General features: G+C 38.8%; 1 protein-coding gene across 2 annotated transcripts in view; it reads right to left on the bottom strand.

The window, feature by feature from the left end:
• STAT4 (signal transducer and activator of transcription 4) overlaps positions 1-20840 on the bottom strand; it is a 41590-nt gene that overhangs the window by 3582 nt on the left and 17168 nt on the right. For both annotated transcript variants that reach the window (XM_072873888.1, XM_072873887.1), the window contains exons 4-21: positions 19890-19988; positions 19005-19097; positions 16964-17042; positions 15255-15340; positions 14200-14351; positions 12836-12994; positions 11834-11926; positions 10910-10969; positions 10084-10101; positions 9911-10004; positions 9023-9067; positions 5602-5685; positions 5234-5332; positions 3860-3995; positions 2681-2733; positions 1768-1862; positions 1186-1322; positions 584-775 (exon numbers count right to left, since the gene is read on the bottom strand). In XM_072873888.1, coding sequence (XP_072729989.1) covers positions 584-775; positions 1186-1322; positions 1768-1862; positions 2681-2733; positions 3860-3995; positions 5234-5332; positions 5602-5685; positions 9023-9067; positions 9911-10004; positions 10084-10101; positions 10910-10969; positions 11834-11926; positions 12836-12994; positions 14200-14351; positions 15255-15340; positions 16964-17042; positions 19005-19097; positions 19890-19988 — 1774 coding nt within the window. The remainder of the gene's footprint in view (positions 1-583; positions 776-1185; positions 1323-1767; positions 1863-2680; positions 2734-3859; positions 3996-5233; positions 5333-5601; positions 5686-9022; positions 9068-9910; positions 10005-10083; positions 10102-10909; positions 10970-11833; positions 11927-12835; positions 12995-14199; positions 14352-15254; positions 15341-16963; positions 17043-19004; positions 19098-19889; positions 19989-20840) is intronic.

Raw genomic sequence — 20840 nt, 5'->3', positions numbered from 1 at the left:
AGCTGACCTAAAAATGGCCTGATTTGTAACTTGACAAGAAAGAGCATGGGCCTGAGCATATTTGGAGCCATTCTTGTCTAGACTTTTTGTATTTTCCAGTGCAGTTGCCAGGGGTTATACTGCTGGAATAAAGCAGGTCTTCCAAGCTGTTTGGAAAATACAGAATTTCCCTGAAATTACAGAGACAGCATGCTACAGTGTAACACAATTATGAAGCTGATAAGCAGGATGACTTTTCAGTTTTGTCTCCTTTGAACACCCAAGCACTGAATTTTGTAATGCATTGGTCAGGAAAAAAATATTTATTTTTTTTTTTACTCTTTCTACCCTAAGATCTATTTCTTAGCTTCTTTTAAACATTGTTGTCATTGCCTCTAATGTAACCTCTGAGACCAGGGATACATTTACAAAATGAAGCCGTCTAAATGAATAGACACATGCTAAAACCGTTCTCTGCCTTTAATCATGCCGATGAAAGGAGGCATCTTAATCTGTTCCCTTCCTCCTCCCCCCCATTCCTCAAATTGCCTCTTGACTTTGCAGCTGCTGTGCAGAAAGGCTAAATACAGAAATGGAGCCCAACCTTCATTTGGCTGACAGCTGTAGTGTTTGCCAAAGGCCTTATCTTTGGGAATGTCTGGATACAGATACTTCAGAGGGTTTTCAGGAACGTTGTCTGCCATAATAACTTTGTAATCGCGCAGTATGTCAGCAAAAGGCAGTGCAGATAAGCGACCTTTGTTATAGGGTTCCACTGAATGAAATGTTACGTCTCCTGTAAAAATACAAAGGTACCGTAACCGCCAATAACCGGTAGATCAGCATCTGCAGTTAGAATGTATTTTTGCCTTTCTTTTGCGGTTTACACAGGCGTGGGTTTTACCTGTTCGTACCAATGTTAGTATCTTTCAAGTTATACTTTCTGCACAGGTGGAAACAAATTTAAAGCCTGCAGTAAGCAGGCACACCTCCTAATGAACTTATATAGTTAATATAAAGAACTGAGAGGGAGACTTTCAGAGTTTTGGTTTGTGTTTCAGTAAAATGATACTTGTATCTTGCCCAAAACCATTCTAAGGCATGATACACGTGAATTTTACTTTAAACCAAAGAAACCGTGGCTCCTGCATTACAGGTGTATTGCAGTGTTTGAGGTTTATGTTATTTTTTTAAAATTATACTTACCATTTTCTAACTGATCCACCCAAGTAAAGGTAATTCCACCCAGATTGCTTTCACTAAACCTTAATAAAAATGTTCCTGGTGTCTTGTCTTTGAGCAAAATTCGTTCCTTCTCTTTGCTTACAAATCCCATTACGTACCTGAAGTGTAACAGGAAATCATGGGTTTGCTTTTGGAAAAAAAAATACAGACTTCAATTTGTGCAATGCATCTGGGCAAACTTTATACAGGTGTTCAAAGCCTGATTACAAAAGCTTTAACACGTCTTGAAACTATGACAAAAGCTTCACGTGAGTTACATGTGGAGTATGGCATTGAGCTCAAAGTACTATGAAACATGATGAAATTTATCACAGTACTTGACTGTACACTGACAGAACTGATAAACAGATCTAAACCTGCATTTCTAAGAGATTCAATGGTGTTCCCTTTTGGCAAAAATTTCCAAAAGTTATAAATGGGAAGAGGGAGACAGAAGTATTAAACTCTTTGCAAATTCTCTTCTGCATAGCTAAAGTGGAGATTAGTAAAGAAAAAAGACAAAGCAGAGAGAGATCAATATACAGCAGCTTCCTTGTTGCTCACCCATCAATCCACAGAGGAAGAATGTGTTTTTTAATTAAGTCCAGGATGGCTTCAAGCCAAACCCAAAAGGTAAAAGACTTTCCAGGCAAATGTTCCTAATGGTTAAAAAAAAAACCAACACAACAACAACAAAAAACCAAAACACAAAACAAACAAAAACAACACACACAAGAAGAGAATTGTGAGAGTGTTGTTACCCAACATCCACATGACATGGCTATCTCAGTTTCTTAAGAATAATCTAGTTTGTTCAAGTGAGAATGACAAATCTGAACTGCTGTTTTGAGTAATGTCTCTCTCTCAGCCTGACATAAAAACAATCGATTTTTAAGATATGCATTGGAAGTACCTCATTTTTCAAGAAAAAAAAAAAATCACATTTTTTGTTTCTTCGTGGTTATGAAATTACATTTTGAGAAAAATGATGAGGAGGAAGTTCAACTTCCTTCCAACGCTCTATATGTGTTTAAATAATGTAGTTAATATGAATAAAAAGGGTTTACCCTTCTTTCTCAGTAACTTTTCCGTTCCTCATCAAAGTTACTGAATATATTGACTAACTTGAAATAATTTGTCATAACTGAGCATATGAAAAAAATTACTGTATGCTTTATGAAAAATGTATGCTTTGGTAGCACAGTCTATTGATAATTTACAGAAATAGAGGGGGCACACTATAATGACAGATTCTGATCTCTGTAGCAATGTAACTAAGCAGATCTCTTAGCCCAAGCTTTAAACTCCTGGAAATATTATTTTCCTATTTATTTTTTGCAATGAATGTGATTGTGCTGGGCTACAAGTCCCACATATGGCAAGTGGGAATCTCGTCAGTAGCATCAGAGAGACAGAGTTAGGCATGTATGTGGGTGTTAAGAGAAAGAAGAGTCTAGTTTTACTTTCAGAACCGTACCTTGCAGAACTTTGCCCAGGATAGCTGATAATCATTGTAACTGACTTGTTGTCCTGAGAGCAAAATAAAAACCAAACAGTGAGTCTATTTTTCTGAAGTTTTGAAATAGATATAGGTTGATATCTGTATAGTTGGGGGGCAGGAGCGGGGAATACAGTACATCCAGACTTAGAGAGGGCTTGAGAGGGGCATGCTCAGGGGTTGTAGATCAGTTTTTCTGTATCCTTTTGAAGCAGCTGATAATGGTAGTTTTGGGAATATTTGCCTAAAGTAGTCTGGGACTTTGTTTCTGCAACACTGTGTGCTCAGTTTCAGTTTTTAGCCCAAGTGTTACTTCTCTTGGCCTTCACTCTATCTTGAGCTTCCATATTTTAAGACAATTTATTTTTTCTTTCTTATGATTCTTGCTGATTTACAATGGCACCTCTCAACTCCACTACCTCCACTAAGCAAGAAATCTCCAAGAAACCATCAGGAAAAGTGACGGTTACCCAGGGAAACCAGTCTTCGCTTCCCACCTTTGAAAGCAATAAAAGTAAAGAATCCCCCCAGTCTTTGACAAATGCTTCTGTTCTTGCCCGACAGTACAGGTATCGTTACACCCTCAGCTTGGAGTTTCTTACAGCTCACAATATATTTTATAATTGTTTCTTCTCCAGAAAAAGATAAAGCTTTCTTTTCTCCTGCCAGCTTTCCCTAAGGCCTCTCCCTTCTGGGGGACAGTCAGATCAAAGTGTTCAATAGTTCATCTCGCTGAAGTTACAGGGCCTCTTTGCTATGCTGTCACCAGTGAAGGATGGGTCCCAGAACTAAACAGACCCACAAGGAGAAGTACTTAAAATGAAACAAAACCCAAACCAAACCCCATAAGCAAGCAAAAAGACTTCCTTTTGATTTCAGATGCATGAGATAATTACTTGCTAAGGAAACAAAATAACATCACAGTTCAGTGTGACTCTGATGCCCTCTTTCTTCCATTTAGCAGCCTGGAAGTTCAGAAGTTGAATCACTTTGTGGTAAGAATAAGCTGACGCGTGCTTTTCTTTAAAGAAAAAAATGTCATTGTAGCATTTTTGAAGTCAGCTCTGGAAGTGGAGGTCATGCTTAAAGTCATTACCTGTAACTATCAAATATAACAGTCCAAAAGCAAATAAAATCTCTATGTTTCTACACACGTACCCATAAGTTTCTCTGCCAGCATGTTGAGCTGCTCAGAATTGAGTCCACGACCGACATAGGATGAAAACTGCCAGCTCAGTACTTCTAAGAGCTGACTTAAAGTGGCAGCAGGGGGATTGCTGAAGAAAGACAAATTCTGCAACAGAATTAGTACTTTGTTTAGACAGTTAGCAACCATGAAATACACTGCAGGTGTAAAAGAAGGCTGCAAGTACTTGAACAGAATCTGGAAGTCTTAAAAATGAGGTGTGCGGGGTGGGGGGGAATATACTGGGGCAAATATATGCTGGCCTTCCCACCTGCAGCCACCCAGCAAGGTCCACTCGGGCGCCTGAGCAGAGTTGTAGGGGGAGACTCCTAGAGAGAGCGAGAGTCCGTGTGCGCGTCTTGGGTGATAAAATACCTTGCGATGCTTCTGATAGTATCGTATGTTAAGACAGTGAAAATACGCTTAAATCCTGCCCAATAAATGCAGATATTCTCACTATAATATGTTTGGTGCGTGGAAATCTTAAACTGTTACATACTCATATAGTGATATGTTGTTGAATCGTTTGGCCCATCTTAGTTTTTCATTTGGTTTCCAGACTGTACATGTAATGAACATGCTGAAGACTGTGCAGAAACTCTTTGGAGTATCACTGAGTGGTAATGAAGTCCAGGCTGCTGGTCAGCCATCATTCTTAAGCGTCCTCCATGGTAAACTGTCTTACCCTTTCTCTCCTCCAAACACCTATGTGACCGCCACTAATCCCCGACTGAAAGCCTGAGAGCTATTGACAGCACTATTCTACAATCTGTAAATAACAGGAACAGTCACTGAATCTAAAATATGTGCTGAGCCAGCTGGAGCCTGAGAAAGAATGCTTCTGCTTTTGCTCACGGTTAGAGCCACTAGAAGGTGCTACTTGACACTTATAATCTTCTCCATAGAAAGCACTAGCTCCTATAAAATGCATGAGGGAAAGCAGCACTTAAGTACACTACAGATCCACCTATACACCTACTTTGACAGTTTTGAATTGTACTAGTTGAATTATTTTGTACCATGTACAGTTATGGTCAACCGCATCCAAAAAAAGACCAATTCAAACTAGAAAAGTTGTGGAGAACAGCTATCACCTCTCCTTAGTTTATGAACTACTACTTTAGGCTACAAAAAGGAAGGCTAAGCGTGCATATGCTTTTATATCTGGGCAGGGAACAAAAGACAAAGCGAACAACATTAAAGTATGATGTTGATAACAGTGTACGCGAAGAAAATAAGGCCGCTTTAAGAGGGAAACACAGCCTTTTTATAATGAATATATTTGGTAACCAAATAATAGAAATGTGAAAATGCAGAAAGTTAGTACTTGCATACTGAAGACCTACCTGAGGATCATTGGTTGACAGGTTGTACCAAATAATAGAAGCCCACGCGTTGGGTAGTTGGCTGACATTGGAAATCATCACCACAGGCAAAGAGCTGGTCTGGTGGAAAGAATGAATGCGGTATGTAAATACTGCCGAGGAAAAGTGTTAATGCTGTGTTATGCTTTGGTTTTTTAGCCCCCTCTTCCTTTCCAAAGCGTACACTTCTGTCCAGAAGTTCTGGAAATCTTGTGCCTGCTTATGGTTATTGCTGAAGACAGCATGTAAGATAGATGGACCTGTGGTCTGGCCCGACACGGTTGTTCTTCTATAAGCTGCTGGAAAATGCCTTTTATTCTTGCCCCAGAAAATCTGGCTAGAATACTCACTTCCAAGTTTATAGTCAATCCATACAGGCAGACCTGTGTTTCAAAGCTGATGGAGTGCAGTTCCTCGGTCACCATGTGAGGGCCCTGAGGGAGTAAGTAGGTTATAAAACTGTGAATGCACGGTTGGCATTTAACACTGTTTTAGTGATCCAACTGTTGAGATTACACAACTTTGAAAGAAAACACGTATCAAATATATAAATAGAACAGGAAAAGAAGGAAGTGAAGGAAATAATTCATTTGTTAAACTCTGACATTAAATTAGTCCAGAAGTCTGGGGTTTTTTTCTGATGAATCTAAAAAGCCCCCTTGACATTGTTAAAGCAATACTTTTAACTTTTGCTTTTAACTTTTTCTGAAACGGTGCTTTTAGAAGTCTGTGCTTTTAGAAATCTGTGCAAACACAGGTTTGCACACAAAAAGTTAACATTATTTTTTGTGTCTGATAAAGATTGTCTCCAACTTTTCTTTTCATGAAGTTTCTTTACTGATTGATAATTCCAACTTAAACAGAGATGTTCAACTTCAAGGAGAAACAAACTAGAAAGAAAACAAAAAGCCACAGCTTTACTGACAAGTAGGCCCTCACCCAGGAACACAGGTTTGTTGTAAGTATAGTTAGATGCTACTAGTTGAAGGAGCAGAGGCCTAAATCATTAATCCAAAGGAAATCTGTTTTTTAAAAAAACAAGCTTTTCTTGGATGGGGAAAAAAAAAGAAAATCTGTTAATTAAAGCTTGTAGTACGAGCGTTCTGTTTTGATTACAAACCAGCATAGCTCTGTAAAGATCCAAATCTCTGCCCCTTGAGAAACAGATATTTTGAAATACATTTCCATCCTCAGAAGTGAAAGTATAAAAATCTGTTTGTCCTTTTCCTGTTTTTTCTTGGTGGTGGTGGTGGTTTTCCCCTCCCTGTCACATACTTGTTTTGTCAGACTTTTAAAAAAAAGAAACAAAATCAAAAATCCCAAATCAAAATGCTTCCATTTACTAAAATACTCCGCTTTCAGTCAATGTAAAACAAAACTATTCCTTGGGAAAGTGCCTCGTGGCCTTATCTTTCCCATGGAGCACCTCCTCCAGGACATGTACAGGCCACTGCAACAACAGATTCTGTATAAACGAGGGATTGAGACCACAGGAGAGCCTCAGGCATCTGAGTAATAAATCTGCCTTGCAAAGGGAAAACCCAGCTTAGAGCTGCAGGATTTTACGTGAAATACTCGTCCATCGAATGAGCCCAAATGTTTTAATACAGGTAGAATCAATCCAGCTCAACCCGTATTGCTGACACGAAGTTGAAAGGGTTGGCGAAGCCCCCCTTCTCCCTTCTCCCCCATTATGATTTTGCAAAAACTTAAATTTTTCTCATGGAAAAATCATCTAGGGGAAAAGGCACATCTGCATGGAAGGACAAATCTCAGATACAGGGAGCTTCCGCTTTTTTTTACAAGGCAAGTCATACTTAACAACTCCACTCTCAGCTTACTAAACATCCTGTAATAAACCAAGTTTTTAAATTATTATAGTTGCTGTTAATAAAAAAAACACTTGTTCATGCTAATAATGACTTCACAGACTGTGATTTGACCAAGGAGAAGCTCTGTTTGAGGAAATCAGCTAGCAGTGAGCCATGTCACAGCTCAGCTGTCCTAATTCACCACAGCCCTATGTTTTATATAGTTATAAAGGCACGAGGGGTGAAAGTGGGAGTAAAATGCTACCAAAAGTAGAGCACCAACATTTTTACACCTACATTTTTGCATTTGCTTGTCTTGATGCAAATGACTTTGTAAGTTGCAAAGTAATTGGGAGACAAACCTTGAGTTTCAGTCTTGCTAATCAGGTTGCGAGTTATTCTGTTCAGAAACACCATGTGAAGCGTGCACAAGTATCTTCTGCTTTAGGTTTTTGGTTAAAATTCTCCATGCTGATCCCACTTTTGCTTTGTCCTTGAAGACTACTTGTAATAACTTTTGTGCTTGTATAACTACATCTATTTGGGCTGTGATGTGAGTGATTTTATTATTTAAAAAAATTTTTTTTTTTGAAACTTGACAGTACAACTTTACCCTCAGCGCTTCTACTGTGCAAAAAAGTTACGCTGGTGTGGAGATACCTTAAACCAGTATAGGCTATCTCACTTCCTAGGTAAGTAGGTGGCATTCATAGAAGCATCTTACCACTTCAGTTACCTTGGGAGACACAAACTGTTCTGGTAGCGTTGGCAGAGACTGTATCGCTGGCTGTGAGCTTCTGACTCTTGCTTACGGTCAGAGATTTATCTGCAGATTTTTGCTGTTAAATAGCAATGCTAAATTTATGGTGAAGGTCCATGGCCACCCTAGTTTGTGTGTACTCGTGCCTTTCCCCTCCCTGCCTGTTGCCTCCGGTTGCTGGATGAGGACATCCTGCCGGGGCGGCTCTCCTTTCCCCTCCTGCCAGTGGTGCAGAAGGTGAATGAACGAAGGCAGTAACTTTCTTGCCTGCGATTCTGATGTTGTCTGTGACAGCCGGGGTGCTCAGGGGAATCACGGTTTGTAGGAAGCCAGAGCTGAGAAGAAGGACGGAGGGTAGAGCTGTGCGGATGGCGAGGAGCTGGGCAGGGGAAGAAGCACTGGTGGTCTGGATGTGAGGGGTGCTGGAGGGTAACGCAGGAATGGAAGGAGCGCTCTACGTTACAGGGGCACGGTGCTCTGGGCGTGGATTAGCGCCGACGTTCATACTTCTGATTTCTGTTCTCCGCAAAGCAAGGATGTACAGATTTTAAGCTCCTCTGCTAGGAAGCAAGCCCTTGCACTACTTTTTCACCTTACATGCCAGGAGGCATGTGCAGGTCTCTGAAGTGCGGGTACTGCAAAGTACCTGCTGGTTTGTTAGGGCTGACATGTCACAGGACAGTGTCACCACAAGAGGGGAACCTACGACCAGATTCGGATGAGTATTGGTAAGCTAAGCACGCTTTTGGTCCTGGTTGAGGCAAGCAGACTTCTTTGATGCAGATACAATTATACCCTTACTTCAGCTGTAAGCTTGGCCAACAGAATATATATTTAAAGAACCATTCCTATAGGAAAAATTGTTTCAGCTAAAAAAATCAAAAAGCTTATTTTTTTCAAAAGGTAAATGACCAAAAAGGCGGCCTCAAAGAGGAACGCGCACATTCAGATTACTACTTCCTACTTTCTATTGTAACTTTTTTATACGCAAATTTGAGGTATGTAATTAAAATTTCCAAGTACTTACTTCTGAAAAGTTCTCATACTTCTACTATCATGTGATAATTGGTCCTATACTTAATATAAAGATAATATATTTCAAAATCTAACAGCATATGGTTGCTCTTTGATTTAAATAAAATCTAATCCGAAATACTTGTGAGAGTAATTAAAAATAACATGTGAAATAAATGCACAAACCTCATTTCCTTTGCTTCCAGCACTTGATTTCATTTCTTTGGGTTGCTGTATAAAGCAAAACAGTATTTATGTGGCAAAGAAACTACAGATAGAAGTGCATATAAAGACCATCACTTGTAACCAATGTTCTTAGCATAATAAGGTTGTTTACAATATACAAATGCACTGTAATGAAGGTTCTGACACTATGCCTTGAAAAGTCTATTCAGTGAATAGTCTTTTGATAACTTTAAAGAATTTTTAAAGAAACTAAGTTAATGTAACAAAGCATTAATTAGGGTGCTTGCGAAGCATATCGTACAAAAAAGCACTAAAGATCGTCAATCTCCATCTCCTGTTGCAAAGCTACACTGATACACTTGTGGTTAAACAACAAAAAAAATACCATAGGTGAGGGAGTCTAGTCAGAAAGCATGATTCCCTGGGATATTAGAGAAGTTACAGAAGCAGTACTATAGTCTCTCAAAAGACAGTTATCCCAGGCATTAATTTCAACCAGATCAAAAGCATTCAATTATATATTTCCCCGAGACAATGGTGTGGGGGTTTTTTTGTTGTTGGGGTTTTTTTGTGTGTGTTGGTTGGTTGGTTTTTTAACAAAGCTCAGTTTCTGAGAAGCTGTGTAATTCAGCATGATTAGTCTTTTCCTTTTCTGGCATTACTAGGATTTGCTTTGTCATTTCTATGAAAAAATATAGTCTTATTTTATGGAATGGATAAAGTATGGAATGGGATGGGATAAAGAGGTTCTAGGTGTAAACTTTCTGTATAAGGAAAAAGAAAATGAGTGTAGGCTTGACAGTAATACAGTTCTCCCTGCACAGTTTTTAAAGAATCTCTTATTTCTTTACCAGAGGTGCACGACAGGAAAAAAGCAGTCAAACTTACCAAATGTCGAAATTCTACTGACAGGCTTCCATTTGCAGATTCATCCATGTTCATTGCTTTCACGTGTGTTCCACACAGAACGAATCTACGATTACTATGGAGGACATTACACTTACGTACTCAAATAATATTGTATTGGATAAATTAAGAAATCGGATATTTTATTTTCTTACCTTACAGTTGAAACATTCCTAAAATAGAAGAGGGGCAGGGGGAGGAAACAGATTGTGAATCAGTAAATGTGTAAGCTATACACACTGAGAAACATGTCTTGAGACAGTAGATTTTGCCTTGCTAAAGTTAATTCGTGTTACCAATACAACTGCAATTTTTAAAATAAAGAACTGAAGTTTGCACTGTCCAGTTAGACTTTTGCGTCTGGCCAGATGCAAGTAGTGTATTTTGTCTAGCTTTTTTTCTGCCATTGGAATGATACGTGGGTATCAAAGTACCAAACCCCTTAGAAAGAAGGAGTTTATGTAGCAGTCTTAATTTCAGGCAGGGGTAAAACTCTCTAAGCTCCATAGTTACTAATTACAGCAGCAGCTTTTCAAGCGCAAGCTTCATGTACTACTTGGAGCAGCTTCATTGAAGGTACCGGGCCTATTAACACAAGCAGAGATAAGTGCTATTTCAAAGCTAACTATCCCATAAATGCAATACATTTTGATTTAAGTTTTTGTGTGATGCTACTATTTCAGACTGATGAATTTTATCTAAGTCTTGAAACAAATCTTAAATGGACTTCTTACCTCCAATCTGAAAATATCAATTAGAAATAGCAGCTTTTTTTTTAAAAAAGACAAAGAAGTCTTCCACATTAAAAAAAGAAAAGCATTACCCTGATGTTTTAGCTGGGGTTTTTTTGTTTTATTTTGGGTTTGGGTTTTTTTTTTTTCCTTTTTAGAGCAACTTCTAAATCAGATAGGGTAGCAACTGAAAAAACCTGTGTTGTCTCTGTAGGGAGAGAGAGAATATCTTAACTTTGAAGTTTCTTACTTGTCAATAGTTGCTTTCACTCTGATCTGGTAGTTTAGCTCTGGCAACTTAATTAGCAACCTTCAAAACAGAAAATGTACAAGTGAATATTAACAGAATAAATTTCTCACCAGAAAATATTAGAGACCAGTAGCTCCACACCAAAGTATCTGAAATGATTATGATCTGAAAACAGATTAGGCATCTAGGATTGTATCACGATTTACAGGGTTGTATACTCAGAAAGAGGGGCTGAGCTGTTCCAGTGGCAGGTGTTCTACCCTCCCTGCAAGTATGGGGAAAAGTTAGCATGTGTTTGAGGGAATGGCTAGGGAGGCAACAAAGAGGTAATCATTAAGAGATGGATATATATAATCTGTGACTGCACCGTAGATGTATGTGTACTTTCCTTCACGTACCCTTTCCATCCCCCAACCCTCCATGCATTCTTTTTGCTGCAAGGTGGAAATGAGATGCGAGTTCCTCTCCCATCTTCACTCTTTTCACAAAGTCAGGTAAGGCACTAGTGGGAGAAGAGATAGCTTGTCATTGATTCACCAGAGTCCCCCAACGTGCAGAAGGTTCTCTTTCCTACATGCAAAAGTGGCTCTGAGTATTCTGATCTTGGCTTGTATGATGTGGATCATTATTTACTCAGTTTGCAAAGTCATTAAAACAAGAATTCAATGCATACAGAATCCTGAAAGTGCTGATTTTGGCCTCAATCTGCCACAATCTGCCTCACACTGATTTACTTTTTATTGCCACTTATTACAAGTGACAGATTCTGTGGCCTTTATCTCCCCATTCCAGAAAACTCTCCCTGGAGTCAAAAGGATCTCTAACGCAAGTTGGTCTGCTTTGCTTTCTAGACACTGAAACAGTCTTCTAAGATAAAATGCAGTACACACATGAAGGAATTTATATCAGGTTTCCTTTCTTTACCTTAACTTAACAGTGAACTGTATTAACGTTTTCAGAACCATTGGCCTCTGGGGATGTGTTGGCATGCAGGGCTGCCTTTCAACCACGAATGAACTGTGTGAAAAGAAGTGAAATAGGTTGTTAGGAATATGCATAAACAAACAGCTGTATTAGGGAAAAAAATTGCTGTTACCTCTTAGAGATTTATTTCTCTACAGATGCTGAAGTGGGAGGTATGTATTTGAACACTCAGTTCTCAAAATGATCCAATGGTCTAACTTACAGTTGAATTGTTCCCATAAGAAACAGATATTTGGAATACATAAAAAATCAAAACAAAACAAATTCCATAGTCCTAAAATACCAGGCTGATAAAAGTCTGGAAGACCAAGACTTTTATCAGAACCATAAAACAGAATACGAAAATACGCTGAGCCTGGCTCCAACGAAGTTAAACAAACATTTTATCTTTTTTCGTCTTTTATAAAAAAAACAATTGACCACGTTTTGCTTTCAGATAGTCACTTGTGGTATATCTCTCATATAGCCAGTACAGGCAAGAGGAATGATGATAATATTTTATATATTAATAGAATGTCTTGGTGGGGAAGAGGAAAGACAAGGAACAAATTAGCACCTGCCACTTTACTTTAAAAAAAAACAAGCAACAAAGCACCAAACAAAGAAACAAACAAAGAAACCTCAAAACCCCCAGCCTTTTCTCAGCAGTATGTACATGACTCCTACTGAAATAAGTGGATTTTGTGTGTTCACCTAGAGTCAGAACTTGACCACAAACCCTTAACTACTACACACGAGAAGCTGCCTGGCACCTCCAGCTCCTAGGAATTTTGGTGACAGCTGTACATACTTTTTATATTGGAAACTTGGTCTTTAAGAACCCCAGAGACTCAACCTTTTTAAATTTTTTTTTTCTTTCCTCTTAACAATATGGTCGTATTGTTGCCAATAAATTTGTGTCCGTTCAGGTAAAGTTATGTACATTAACGATGGCTTACGCACTTCCGGAAAAGATTGTAGAGCAGAAAGTTGACTTTTTCCAGCAGCTGAGGTCTTTGCAGTGGGATGGGGTCCCCATCGTAAGTCAGTCTGGTCAACAGTTCATCCAGTTTTTCTAGTTGCCTTCGAACTTGAAAAAGACTTTCTGCCAACAGTGTAAAACTACAGCAAGACAAAAGGTTAGTTTGCAATCTTTTGTGTAAACGGCTGCTTAGAACATAATGGCTACTGAAGTTCTTGCTGAGGGAAATCAGAGTCAGTACGAATTGCTGCTTTCTAGCTTTATCCAAACTCCTGTCCATTCATCTTTTGTTTACAGGAGAATATAAGTACATCAGGCAAAATTTCCTACTTTATTTTCAAAGATAAATATTTTCGCAACAGGCCTCATCAACAGCAATGCAATGCTGTCTGTGATAACTTAGAAGAAATATATACACAGTTCTGATGTTCTACGTGCAGGGCACTTGTGCCAATTTTATTTCTTTCCTACAGCTTAGTGGTTTTGCAAAATGTACTCTTTAAAAGGATAATATTTATATAAAATGAAAAAGTTACAAAGACCGAAGAAGTGCATTTCTCAGAAATGCAAAAACAATAAGGAAAATCAAATCCAAACACACTTGCTAACAGTTTAATAGGGTACATGTGTATAAAATCACATCTTTAGCTATTTTTAACATCTTCATTGGAAAAAATACTTCAGTGGGAAAAAAAACCTACACAAAAAAGGCAAAAAATACTTTTTTTCAAACCTAAAAAGGTCCTTGGTTGTTTTCCTTCCTTTTTTCTTCTTACTCTTTACTTCACCTTCTCCAGAAGAGAAGTTTGATGGGAGAGAAATGACCAGGACATTGACATTCTCTGGCTGCATTATCTTTTTAAATATAATGAATTTTTTTTTAATTTGCAATCACCTTTAGAGTTACCATCACAGAGAGTCCTGCCATTCAATTCCTGTGTAGTTTGAAGTCTGGAGGAGTGATGTACCTAGTGAGTCAAAGCATAAAGTGTCTACCCAGCTCCTGCCTAGACACAACTCCCACTGTCCTCAGTGACAAACTCAGTCAGCACGGTTCTTACTCAAGCAAAACTCCCGAGAGGGTATGTATCATGTATCTGGAACAACTGTTAAACCAAAAAATGACTGACTGCCATGGCTCAGGCTCAGCAGTTCACTGTAATGAATAGCAATTCTGAATAGCAAATGTTGTCCACCAAAACAAATAGTATTTTTGTTATTTACTTGCTTAGCTGCTAATGAATTTGCTGCTGTTGCAAGGTAACAGATGTAAAGGAAAGATCACTTCATGTGCAGCAGACTTCCTGTGGTTTTCAGTGGAAACACAAGCTCAAGGCAAGTTTACCAGTTCTGGAGCTGATCAAGCCCACCATGGAGAGGACCCCCAATGCAGGCAATCTGCTGCCGTCTCTTCCAGTCTAGCAGCTCTTCAGTCAGCATGTTGCTCATAAGCATATCGATTTCATGAATCACACGCCCTATTTTACTGAGTACTTCCTGTAATATAGGAAAGGTGTCACAAACTGACCACAGGGAACAGCCACAAAATTCAGCAATTATCATAAAAGTGCTGATTACATTTCTTTCAATTACTTTGAAAGTAACCGTATTTAGCCCCTACAGCTTTAGTCTCTTTAATTCAGAGGTGACTGGATTCATCACCCATTCTACTTGAAATTAATCTGGAATCTCTACGAACTCTTCCTCAGTAAAACTTCTATTTTGGGGGGTGGGAAGGAGGATTGTTGCATTCTTTGTGGGCATAACACCTCCAAGGAGTTGACATTTACAAGTACTGTCAGGTCAAAAAGTCCGCCTTTTGGTTTGTATCATATCCAGTGCACTGTTTTTTTGCTTGCTTGTTTTATCCGTAAGAGGCACATGGACTCAAAGAAATTGCCTAAATGTACTGTTTTCTGTACCAGCAAAGAAGTGGTCAGGGGAATATTTGTCATATTTGCAAGTCGCGGTCACTGAACAGAGCAAGGTACCATTGGTGAGTTGGGGTTTCTTTGTTGTTTTTGTTTTGTTTTGTTTTTTGCAATTATTAGATCACATTTACTTTGAATACTTTCTGCTTACTTTAAAAGGCATATATTGCCAACTAACTTATCCATTTAGCACAGTACATAAGAGGTCCTGTGAAGTGATGCGCTCACCTCCCTTCTAAGGTGTGCAGAACCATATCCTTGATTGAGCCGTTACTTAATTGCCAATTTCTTAACTGCTAGTCAAAATCACCCACACCCACCCAAAACCTTTTGTGTATTTGTAACTCCTGTTATTTGTCTGTTCTTCTGTTAGGAGAATTTAAAAAGGCACATATACGCATTTGAGTATTCAATGTGGGAATAAGGGGAGAAAGCAAACGAACCACAAATGACAAAACATGTCACTAACCTTTCTCTTGTAGTCTAAAGTATTGAGCATTGCCTGCAACGCCAACATTTCCTGTTTAATGAGGGTGCTGTTTTTGTCACTCTGCTCTGCAGGGGGATGAAAAAAATCAGTATAAATGCATGTGTGGGTGCGTGCGCGTGTTTATAAGGGGAGAGGAAAAAACCGTGACCAGACTGCAGCATGAACTATTGAAAAAATAAACTGCAGATATCAGTAGATTATGTAATAGTGTATTTCATTTGAATGCACTAACTTTAGTACAAGTTTAAGATAAGGTCTTATGACTCCACTCTTTAGATGTGCATGTGGAACAAGAAAAGATAAAAAACATACCAGTGATACCTAGAAATCTATAAATTTCTTATTCGTGTGCATACTCGTGTGTATTATGTACATCTAGCTTGGATCAATGATCTGTGCGCTACTGAAAGATGCTCGTGGTGTCAGCAGTTAGACTAAAGCTCTTTGGACTTGATGTGAATTACATGTCTGAATGAGAGAATGGAGGTTAGGCATTTGAAACTGAGATAAAGTGTTCATTGCCGTGGGGATTTCAGCAGCCAAGAGTACTGATCACTGGGTATTTCCCCCTCTCCGTAACATTTTTCCTTCTCTGGATCATGCATTAGTTTCAAGCTTCCCCAAGCTTGCCCCATGCTCTTTCATATGCAGCTCTTCCCCCGCCATCACCCTCCCCCACCTTTCGCTCTTCTTGCATCTTTCATGCTACCTTCAAAAAAGAAATTGGTGCCAACTGTGTCTCTGCTAAGCTCTGGATTGACATCTTCCCATTACATTAGGGTAGATGTTTCAACAGAGGAAGACAAGTAACTGCTTATCAGCTCAGCCACAGCAATTGCTCACGCACATTCTAAGGTACTGCAAGCTGGCTGTGCTGGTGTAGAGCATTTGTTGACACAGTGACATTTTAAGCCCTGAAAGTCATTTATGTAAGCATGTTTTATTTTGCAAGTGGGGCAGGCTTCAATCATCTGCATGGTCAATAATTATGATTGGCCTGATGACTAGCAACTCATTAAACCATGGCAACTTGATCTCTTCCAATTGCCTGGCCATATCCAGCCTTAAACATATAGGATTGACACGTTTAAGAACTCGGACATTTCAAGCCCAATATCTTTGCATGTTCAAAGGGAGATAATATGAAGATATCCGAGCAGACACAAGTGGACCTCAGTTTCTTTTCTGAAAGAGATCATGCAAGGACTGTTGTCACGTGCAGATCTCAACCAACACAGGCTGGTCAAACATGCATTCAGAGTGCTTACCAGCTGGCTATCACCACTGTGGTCAAAAGAGAACACAAAGCCAAGTTAGAGGCTAAAAAATCAGTTTTGCACAACTCTACTCTGGGAAATAAGAAGCTTTTCCACATCCTGCCAAGGAAGGGCCTTGTCAAAGGTGAGGAAATTGAAAAATAGGTTATTTAAATTAAGAAAACTACTACTTTTCATGCCATTATGCAGCTTATCTATAGAAAATAGCTATGCTTGTTCGACAAGATCCTCTTGACCTTCTTAACCCTAAAAGAGTCATTATGTTCCAAGACTACAACTTTATATAAACTAAAAATCCGTTTTATGTTTACATATATTATCTGGGTAACGCACAAAAAACCTGATGCTGGGGTCTAGCTGCGGAATCAGTCATTTTCTAGAGAGTCTAAAAATTATTATAAAAACTCTTACCTAAGCTTTGTATTGTTTTATACCTGAAGTCAAATTCCTCTTGCAAGTCTTCCAAGTATTTGACATCTTGGTCAGTCATCTTTCCCGGGGAAAAGAAAGTAAAATTATTTGGGTGTTCACAGTGGCACAGAAAGGAATTTGTTTTGTAATGGACAAATGCATAATGTAGTATTTTCCTTTCCTACCATTTGAAAATCCCTAAGGAGTTCTGGGAACTCTGGTTTACTATCTTGTAAACTTTAAAAAAGACGATTGAATTATGAATGCACATGTATAACTACAGATTTATTTACCTGTTCAGACAGACAGCTACTATCCTCTCTCCCACAGTCAAACAGTAGTTGATATAGCTTAACCACTTCTTGTTTACTAGTTCAATGACATAGTGGAAAGTAGGAATGATTACACTTAGCCTGCACTAAATTGAAATTATTATGCCAATAACGTACTCGCTTCTTGGAACTTTAAAGCAGGGCAAATGGATAATTTTGCATTGACTTCAATGGAAATTGGAATGGGGTGTGCAAAACCAAGAAAGGTGGAGCCAGAGACAGGAGCAGAGCTCAGAGATTTTATTTAGAGAATTACTTAAGAATTTGGGTAAAGAAATGAAACATTTTTGCTCCTCTGGCTTTTTGCAAGGGTTTGTTTCCATGTGTGCTGCAAAAAGTTTAGAAGGTGTTTTCTAGTAACCAAACAATGATAATCCAAAAAAGACACATCAAAAGAAGGAAAATAAAACTGTAGGAAATAATCTGTTTTACTTCGAAGGTCTGTTTCTGTGCTGTTTATAGGAAGTCTTGATTCTGCCAACAACTCATAAACAATCCTTTTTAGTTCCCTGAGATGTGCGCGTTAAGTGTTTGTGAAAATACAAAACCTCATTTGCTAAATTAGGACACACAGAATTAGCTATTTTGGTTTCCTCTTTATTTTGGAGACTAAACTTTTAAATTAGATCCGTAAGGTATGAAATTACATACACAAGGGGCTGGCTGATTTCTGTGTTCAACTTAATTACCTACTTAAAAAAAACTTGTATCTAGAAATCGTTCTCATTTTCACTGGTCTTTCAGGGATGGCTGTGCTTCCCCACAGAGGCAGAAGGAGCAGCATGGTAGGCTGCTGGGTTGCAGCTTTGTCTGCTTTTGCTCTGCAACTCTTATCTTATAACTTTACACATAGATAGAGATCTAGTATCACATTCTTCTAAAGCTAGCTTTATCCTTTTAAGGGTTTCATCTCTCTAACCCTTCTTCCCCACGTAGGGAGACACTGACGAGAGAATGCTACTAGGACCTCTTTCTAGTCTACCAGAAGTGTTGCTTTTGAACGGCATATGGACAAGTATTTCAAATATAACTCCTACACTGAGACTGCTGCAAAGCTGAATGTGGGGCTGGGATAGCAAAAAGGCTGTAGGTAATCTGAATCCTTATCCTGCCTTGAACTGAACGGGCAGGTATTCTCTGACTGAGCTTTCAAGGTCTCTATGGGACATAGCTACAGGTTTGGCTCAGCCCAGTTCTGCCCTGCAATGGTATGGGAAACTCCTGGAGAATTGTGACCATCAGCTCCCAGCGTTCTTCTCCACTCGCGTCTCCAACACATGTAATTACATCACATAGCCTTCAACTTTACAAAGATCTTGGTACGTGACTCAGAGGTCACGAAGGCTAGCTACTGCTGACCCAACTAAAAGAGGTGAAGTTGCAGAAATACATTTACTGAACCTTGCACCTTTTTAGAGACAGGAGGTATGTTCTCACTGCACTCAGTGGTCTGCCTGTAACTTGCATAGAGATGAGTGTGATAGCTTTAAAATAGGTAGCTCTCACACTGAACCCAGAGCAGCTGTAAAAATCTGAGGATCCAGGTATGTCCCGAGTAGTTAGTCTGGGCTGAGCTCCTCAGCATAATGGAAGATGGCTGGTGCAGCTTGTTATCAAAAGTATTTGTGCTACCCAGCTTAAAGATAGTTCAGGTATGTCTGTATGAAAATCATGGCTGCGTAAACGGCAAACAGGACAAAAAAAAATACCTGAGCGCTGTTCTTGATGGCTGACACTTTGTGTTCTACATTTCTTTGTCGTTCTGAAACCACGGAGTTCTGCAGAGACTTTTCTAGCGGCCCCTGGAACACATTGAAGAGATAACGGGTGGATGAGTAATAATAACGAGTGATAGTAACTGTACTGCAAGTTCTAGCATAGAGAGGGATTTCAGAAGCTGGTCTTCAACCAGCTGGAGACTGGTGTAAACAGAGAAATCTGTTTAGTTCCACAGATTTGAAGAACATGCTGCTTTACCTTAGAAATCCAAAAGGTGAAAGGGTGTGGGTATGCTGCAAACATTAAACATCGAGTAAGTTAAAGAAACTGAAACATAGATTATTAGATTACTGAAAAAGACCCATGCCACAATACTCATATAAGAATATGTATTACATCCACAGGTGATTAAAAAGAACACATTTGACTTAAAAATTCTATCTGGGCTTTAACCATGTAACAATCTCCCCAAAATATGTTTTATATGTAATTTTAAAGTTTCTTTCTTCAAACAACATAAAAACTATCAATGCCTTTGCAACATATCAGATGGAATGTCTTTTGCATTGCATAATTAATATGAATTAATGCATTGCATAATTTAAAATATACACATCTGTTTTGCAAAGAATAATCTCTTTAAAGCCTTTCCCACAGATTAAAGTCTTTGAAGATTAGCTGTGACATAGAAGTCACTTACAGCGATGTTTGCAGCAGTAGAGCCACTAATGAAGCACAAACATGAGTTTAAATGGCAACATTTGGCAATCCCTAGTGCACACAAATCACTCTAGCAGAATGAGAGGACAGGATTTGGTCCTAAAAGCATGTGAGCAGATTAACATGGAGCAGATTAATGAAATGTAATTCATTACCTGTACAGGCATGCTAGCTGCAGCCAATATTCTTCTTTCTTCTCTTAGACAGTTAGAGATGATCACTGCTATATGCATGGGATTACCATGATATTTACCCTGCAAGCACAAGTAAATACAACTTTTAAAACTTCAGAATTCAGCGTGTCCCTTTGGAAATCACAAACAATGTGCTTCAGTGTCTATGAGCTCCAGCTTGGTGTGGATGGAAAAGACTTCCCTACTGTTCTCGTCCTTTGTTAGTGCTGGTTCAGCCTTGCAGTGCAGCATCAGTTAGTGCCATTGTCATAAAATATTCTTAACAATGTTCTACAGAGATTATAAAGATACAACTCTGAGATGTACATCATTTGAAGATCAAATTGCTCCACTGCTAACACAGCTGTTTTGAAAGGGCTTTCCTGTCAGCCTATTCTGTGCATGATTTTATCATGTCTTCCATTTTCAGTAGGATGTTGCTGTTAGCATGTAGCACTTCTGCCAACAAAAAATTGTAAGCATATCAATATGGTAATGATGCAAGCAGAAAAGCAGAAGATTTAGATTTTAATGTCTATGGACAATTTTTCTCCTTCACCAAATAATGTGCTGAAGATGAAGGAAGAAGCAACTCTTGTCCCAAGCCAAAGAACCAAATAAAGTCTATATTTTTACACCACCAGAAATAAGGTGCAGAATAGCTGATGCATGACTAAGGACTGGGCACAATTTGAACTAATATTGGTTTGTGCTGTATTTATCAAATTGGAATGATTGAGGACTCTCAAGCAGCTTCTTTCATGGTGATGTATTCGTTCAGTGTTTCTCATATCCTTCATGCCTTTTAATCAGTATTCACGTATCATTCATTCAGATGCTCTTTATTCAGTGCTCATACAGTTTTCAGCCGTTCATTATAATTAATCCAGTTCCTTTCTTTTCCTATACGGTTTCCAGTTCTGGACTTGTTCT

Source organism: Ciconia boyciana, chromosome 10 (genome assembly GCF_034638445.1).
Source record: "Ciconia boyciana chromosome 10, ASM3463844v1, whole genome shotgun sequence".
NCBI lineage: Eukaryota > Metazoa > Chordata > Aves > Ciconiiformes > Ciconiidae > Ciconia > Ciconia boyciana.
Note: the sequence above shows the minus strand (reverse complement) of the source record. Positions and strands in the feature narration are given on the sequence as shown.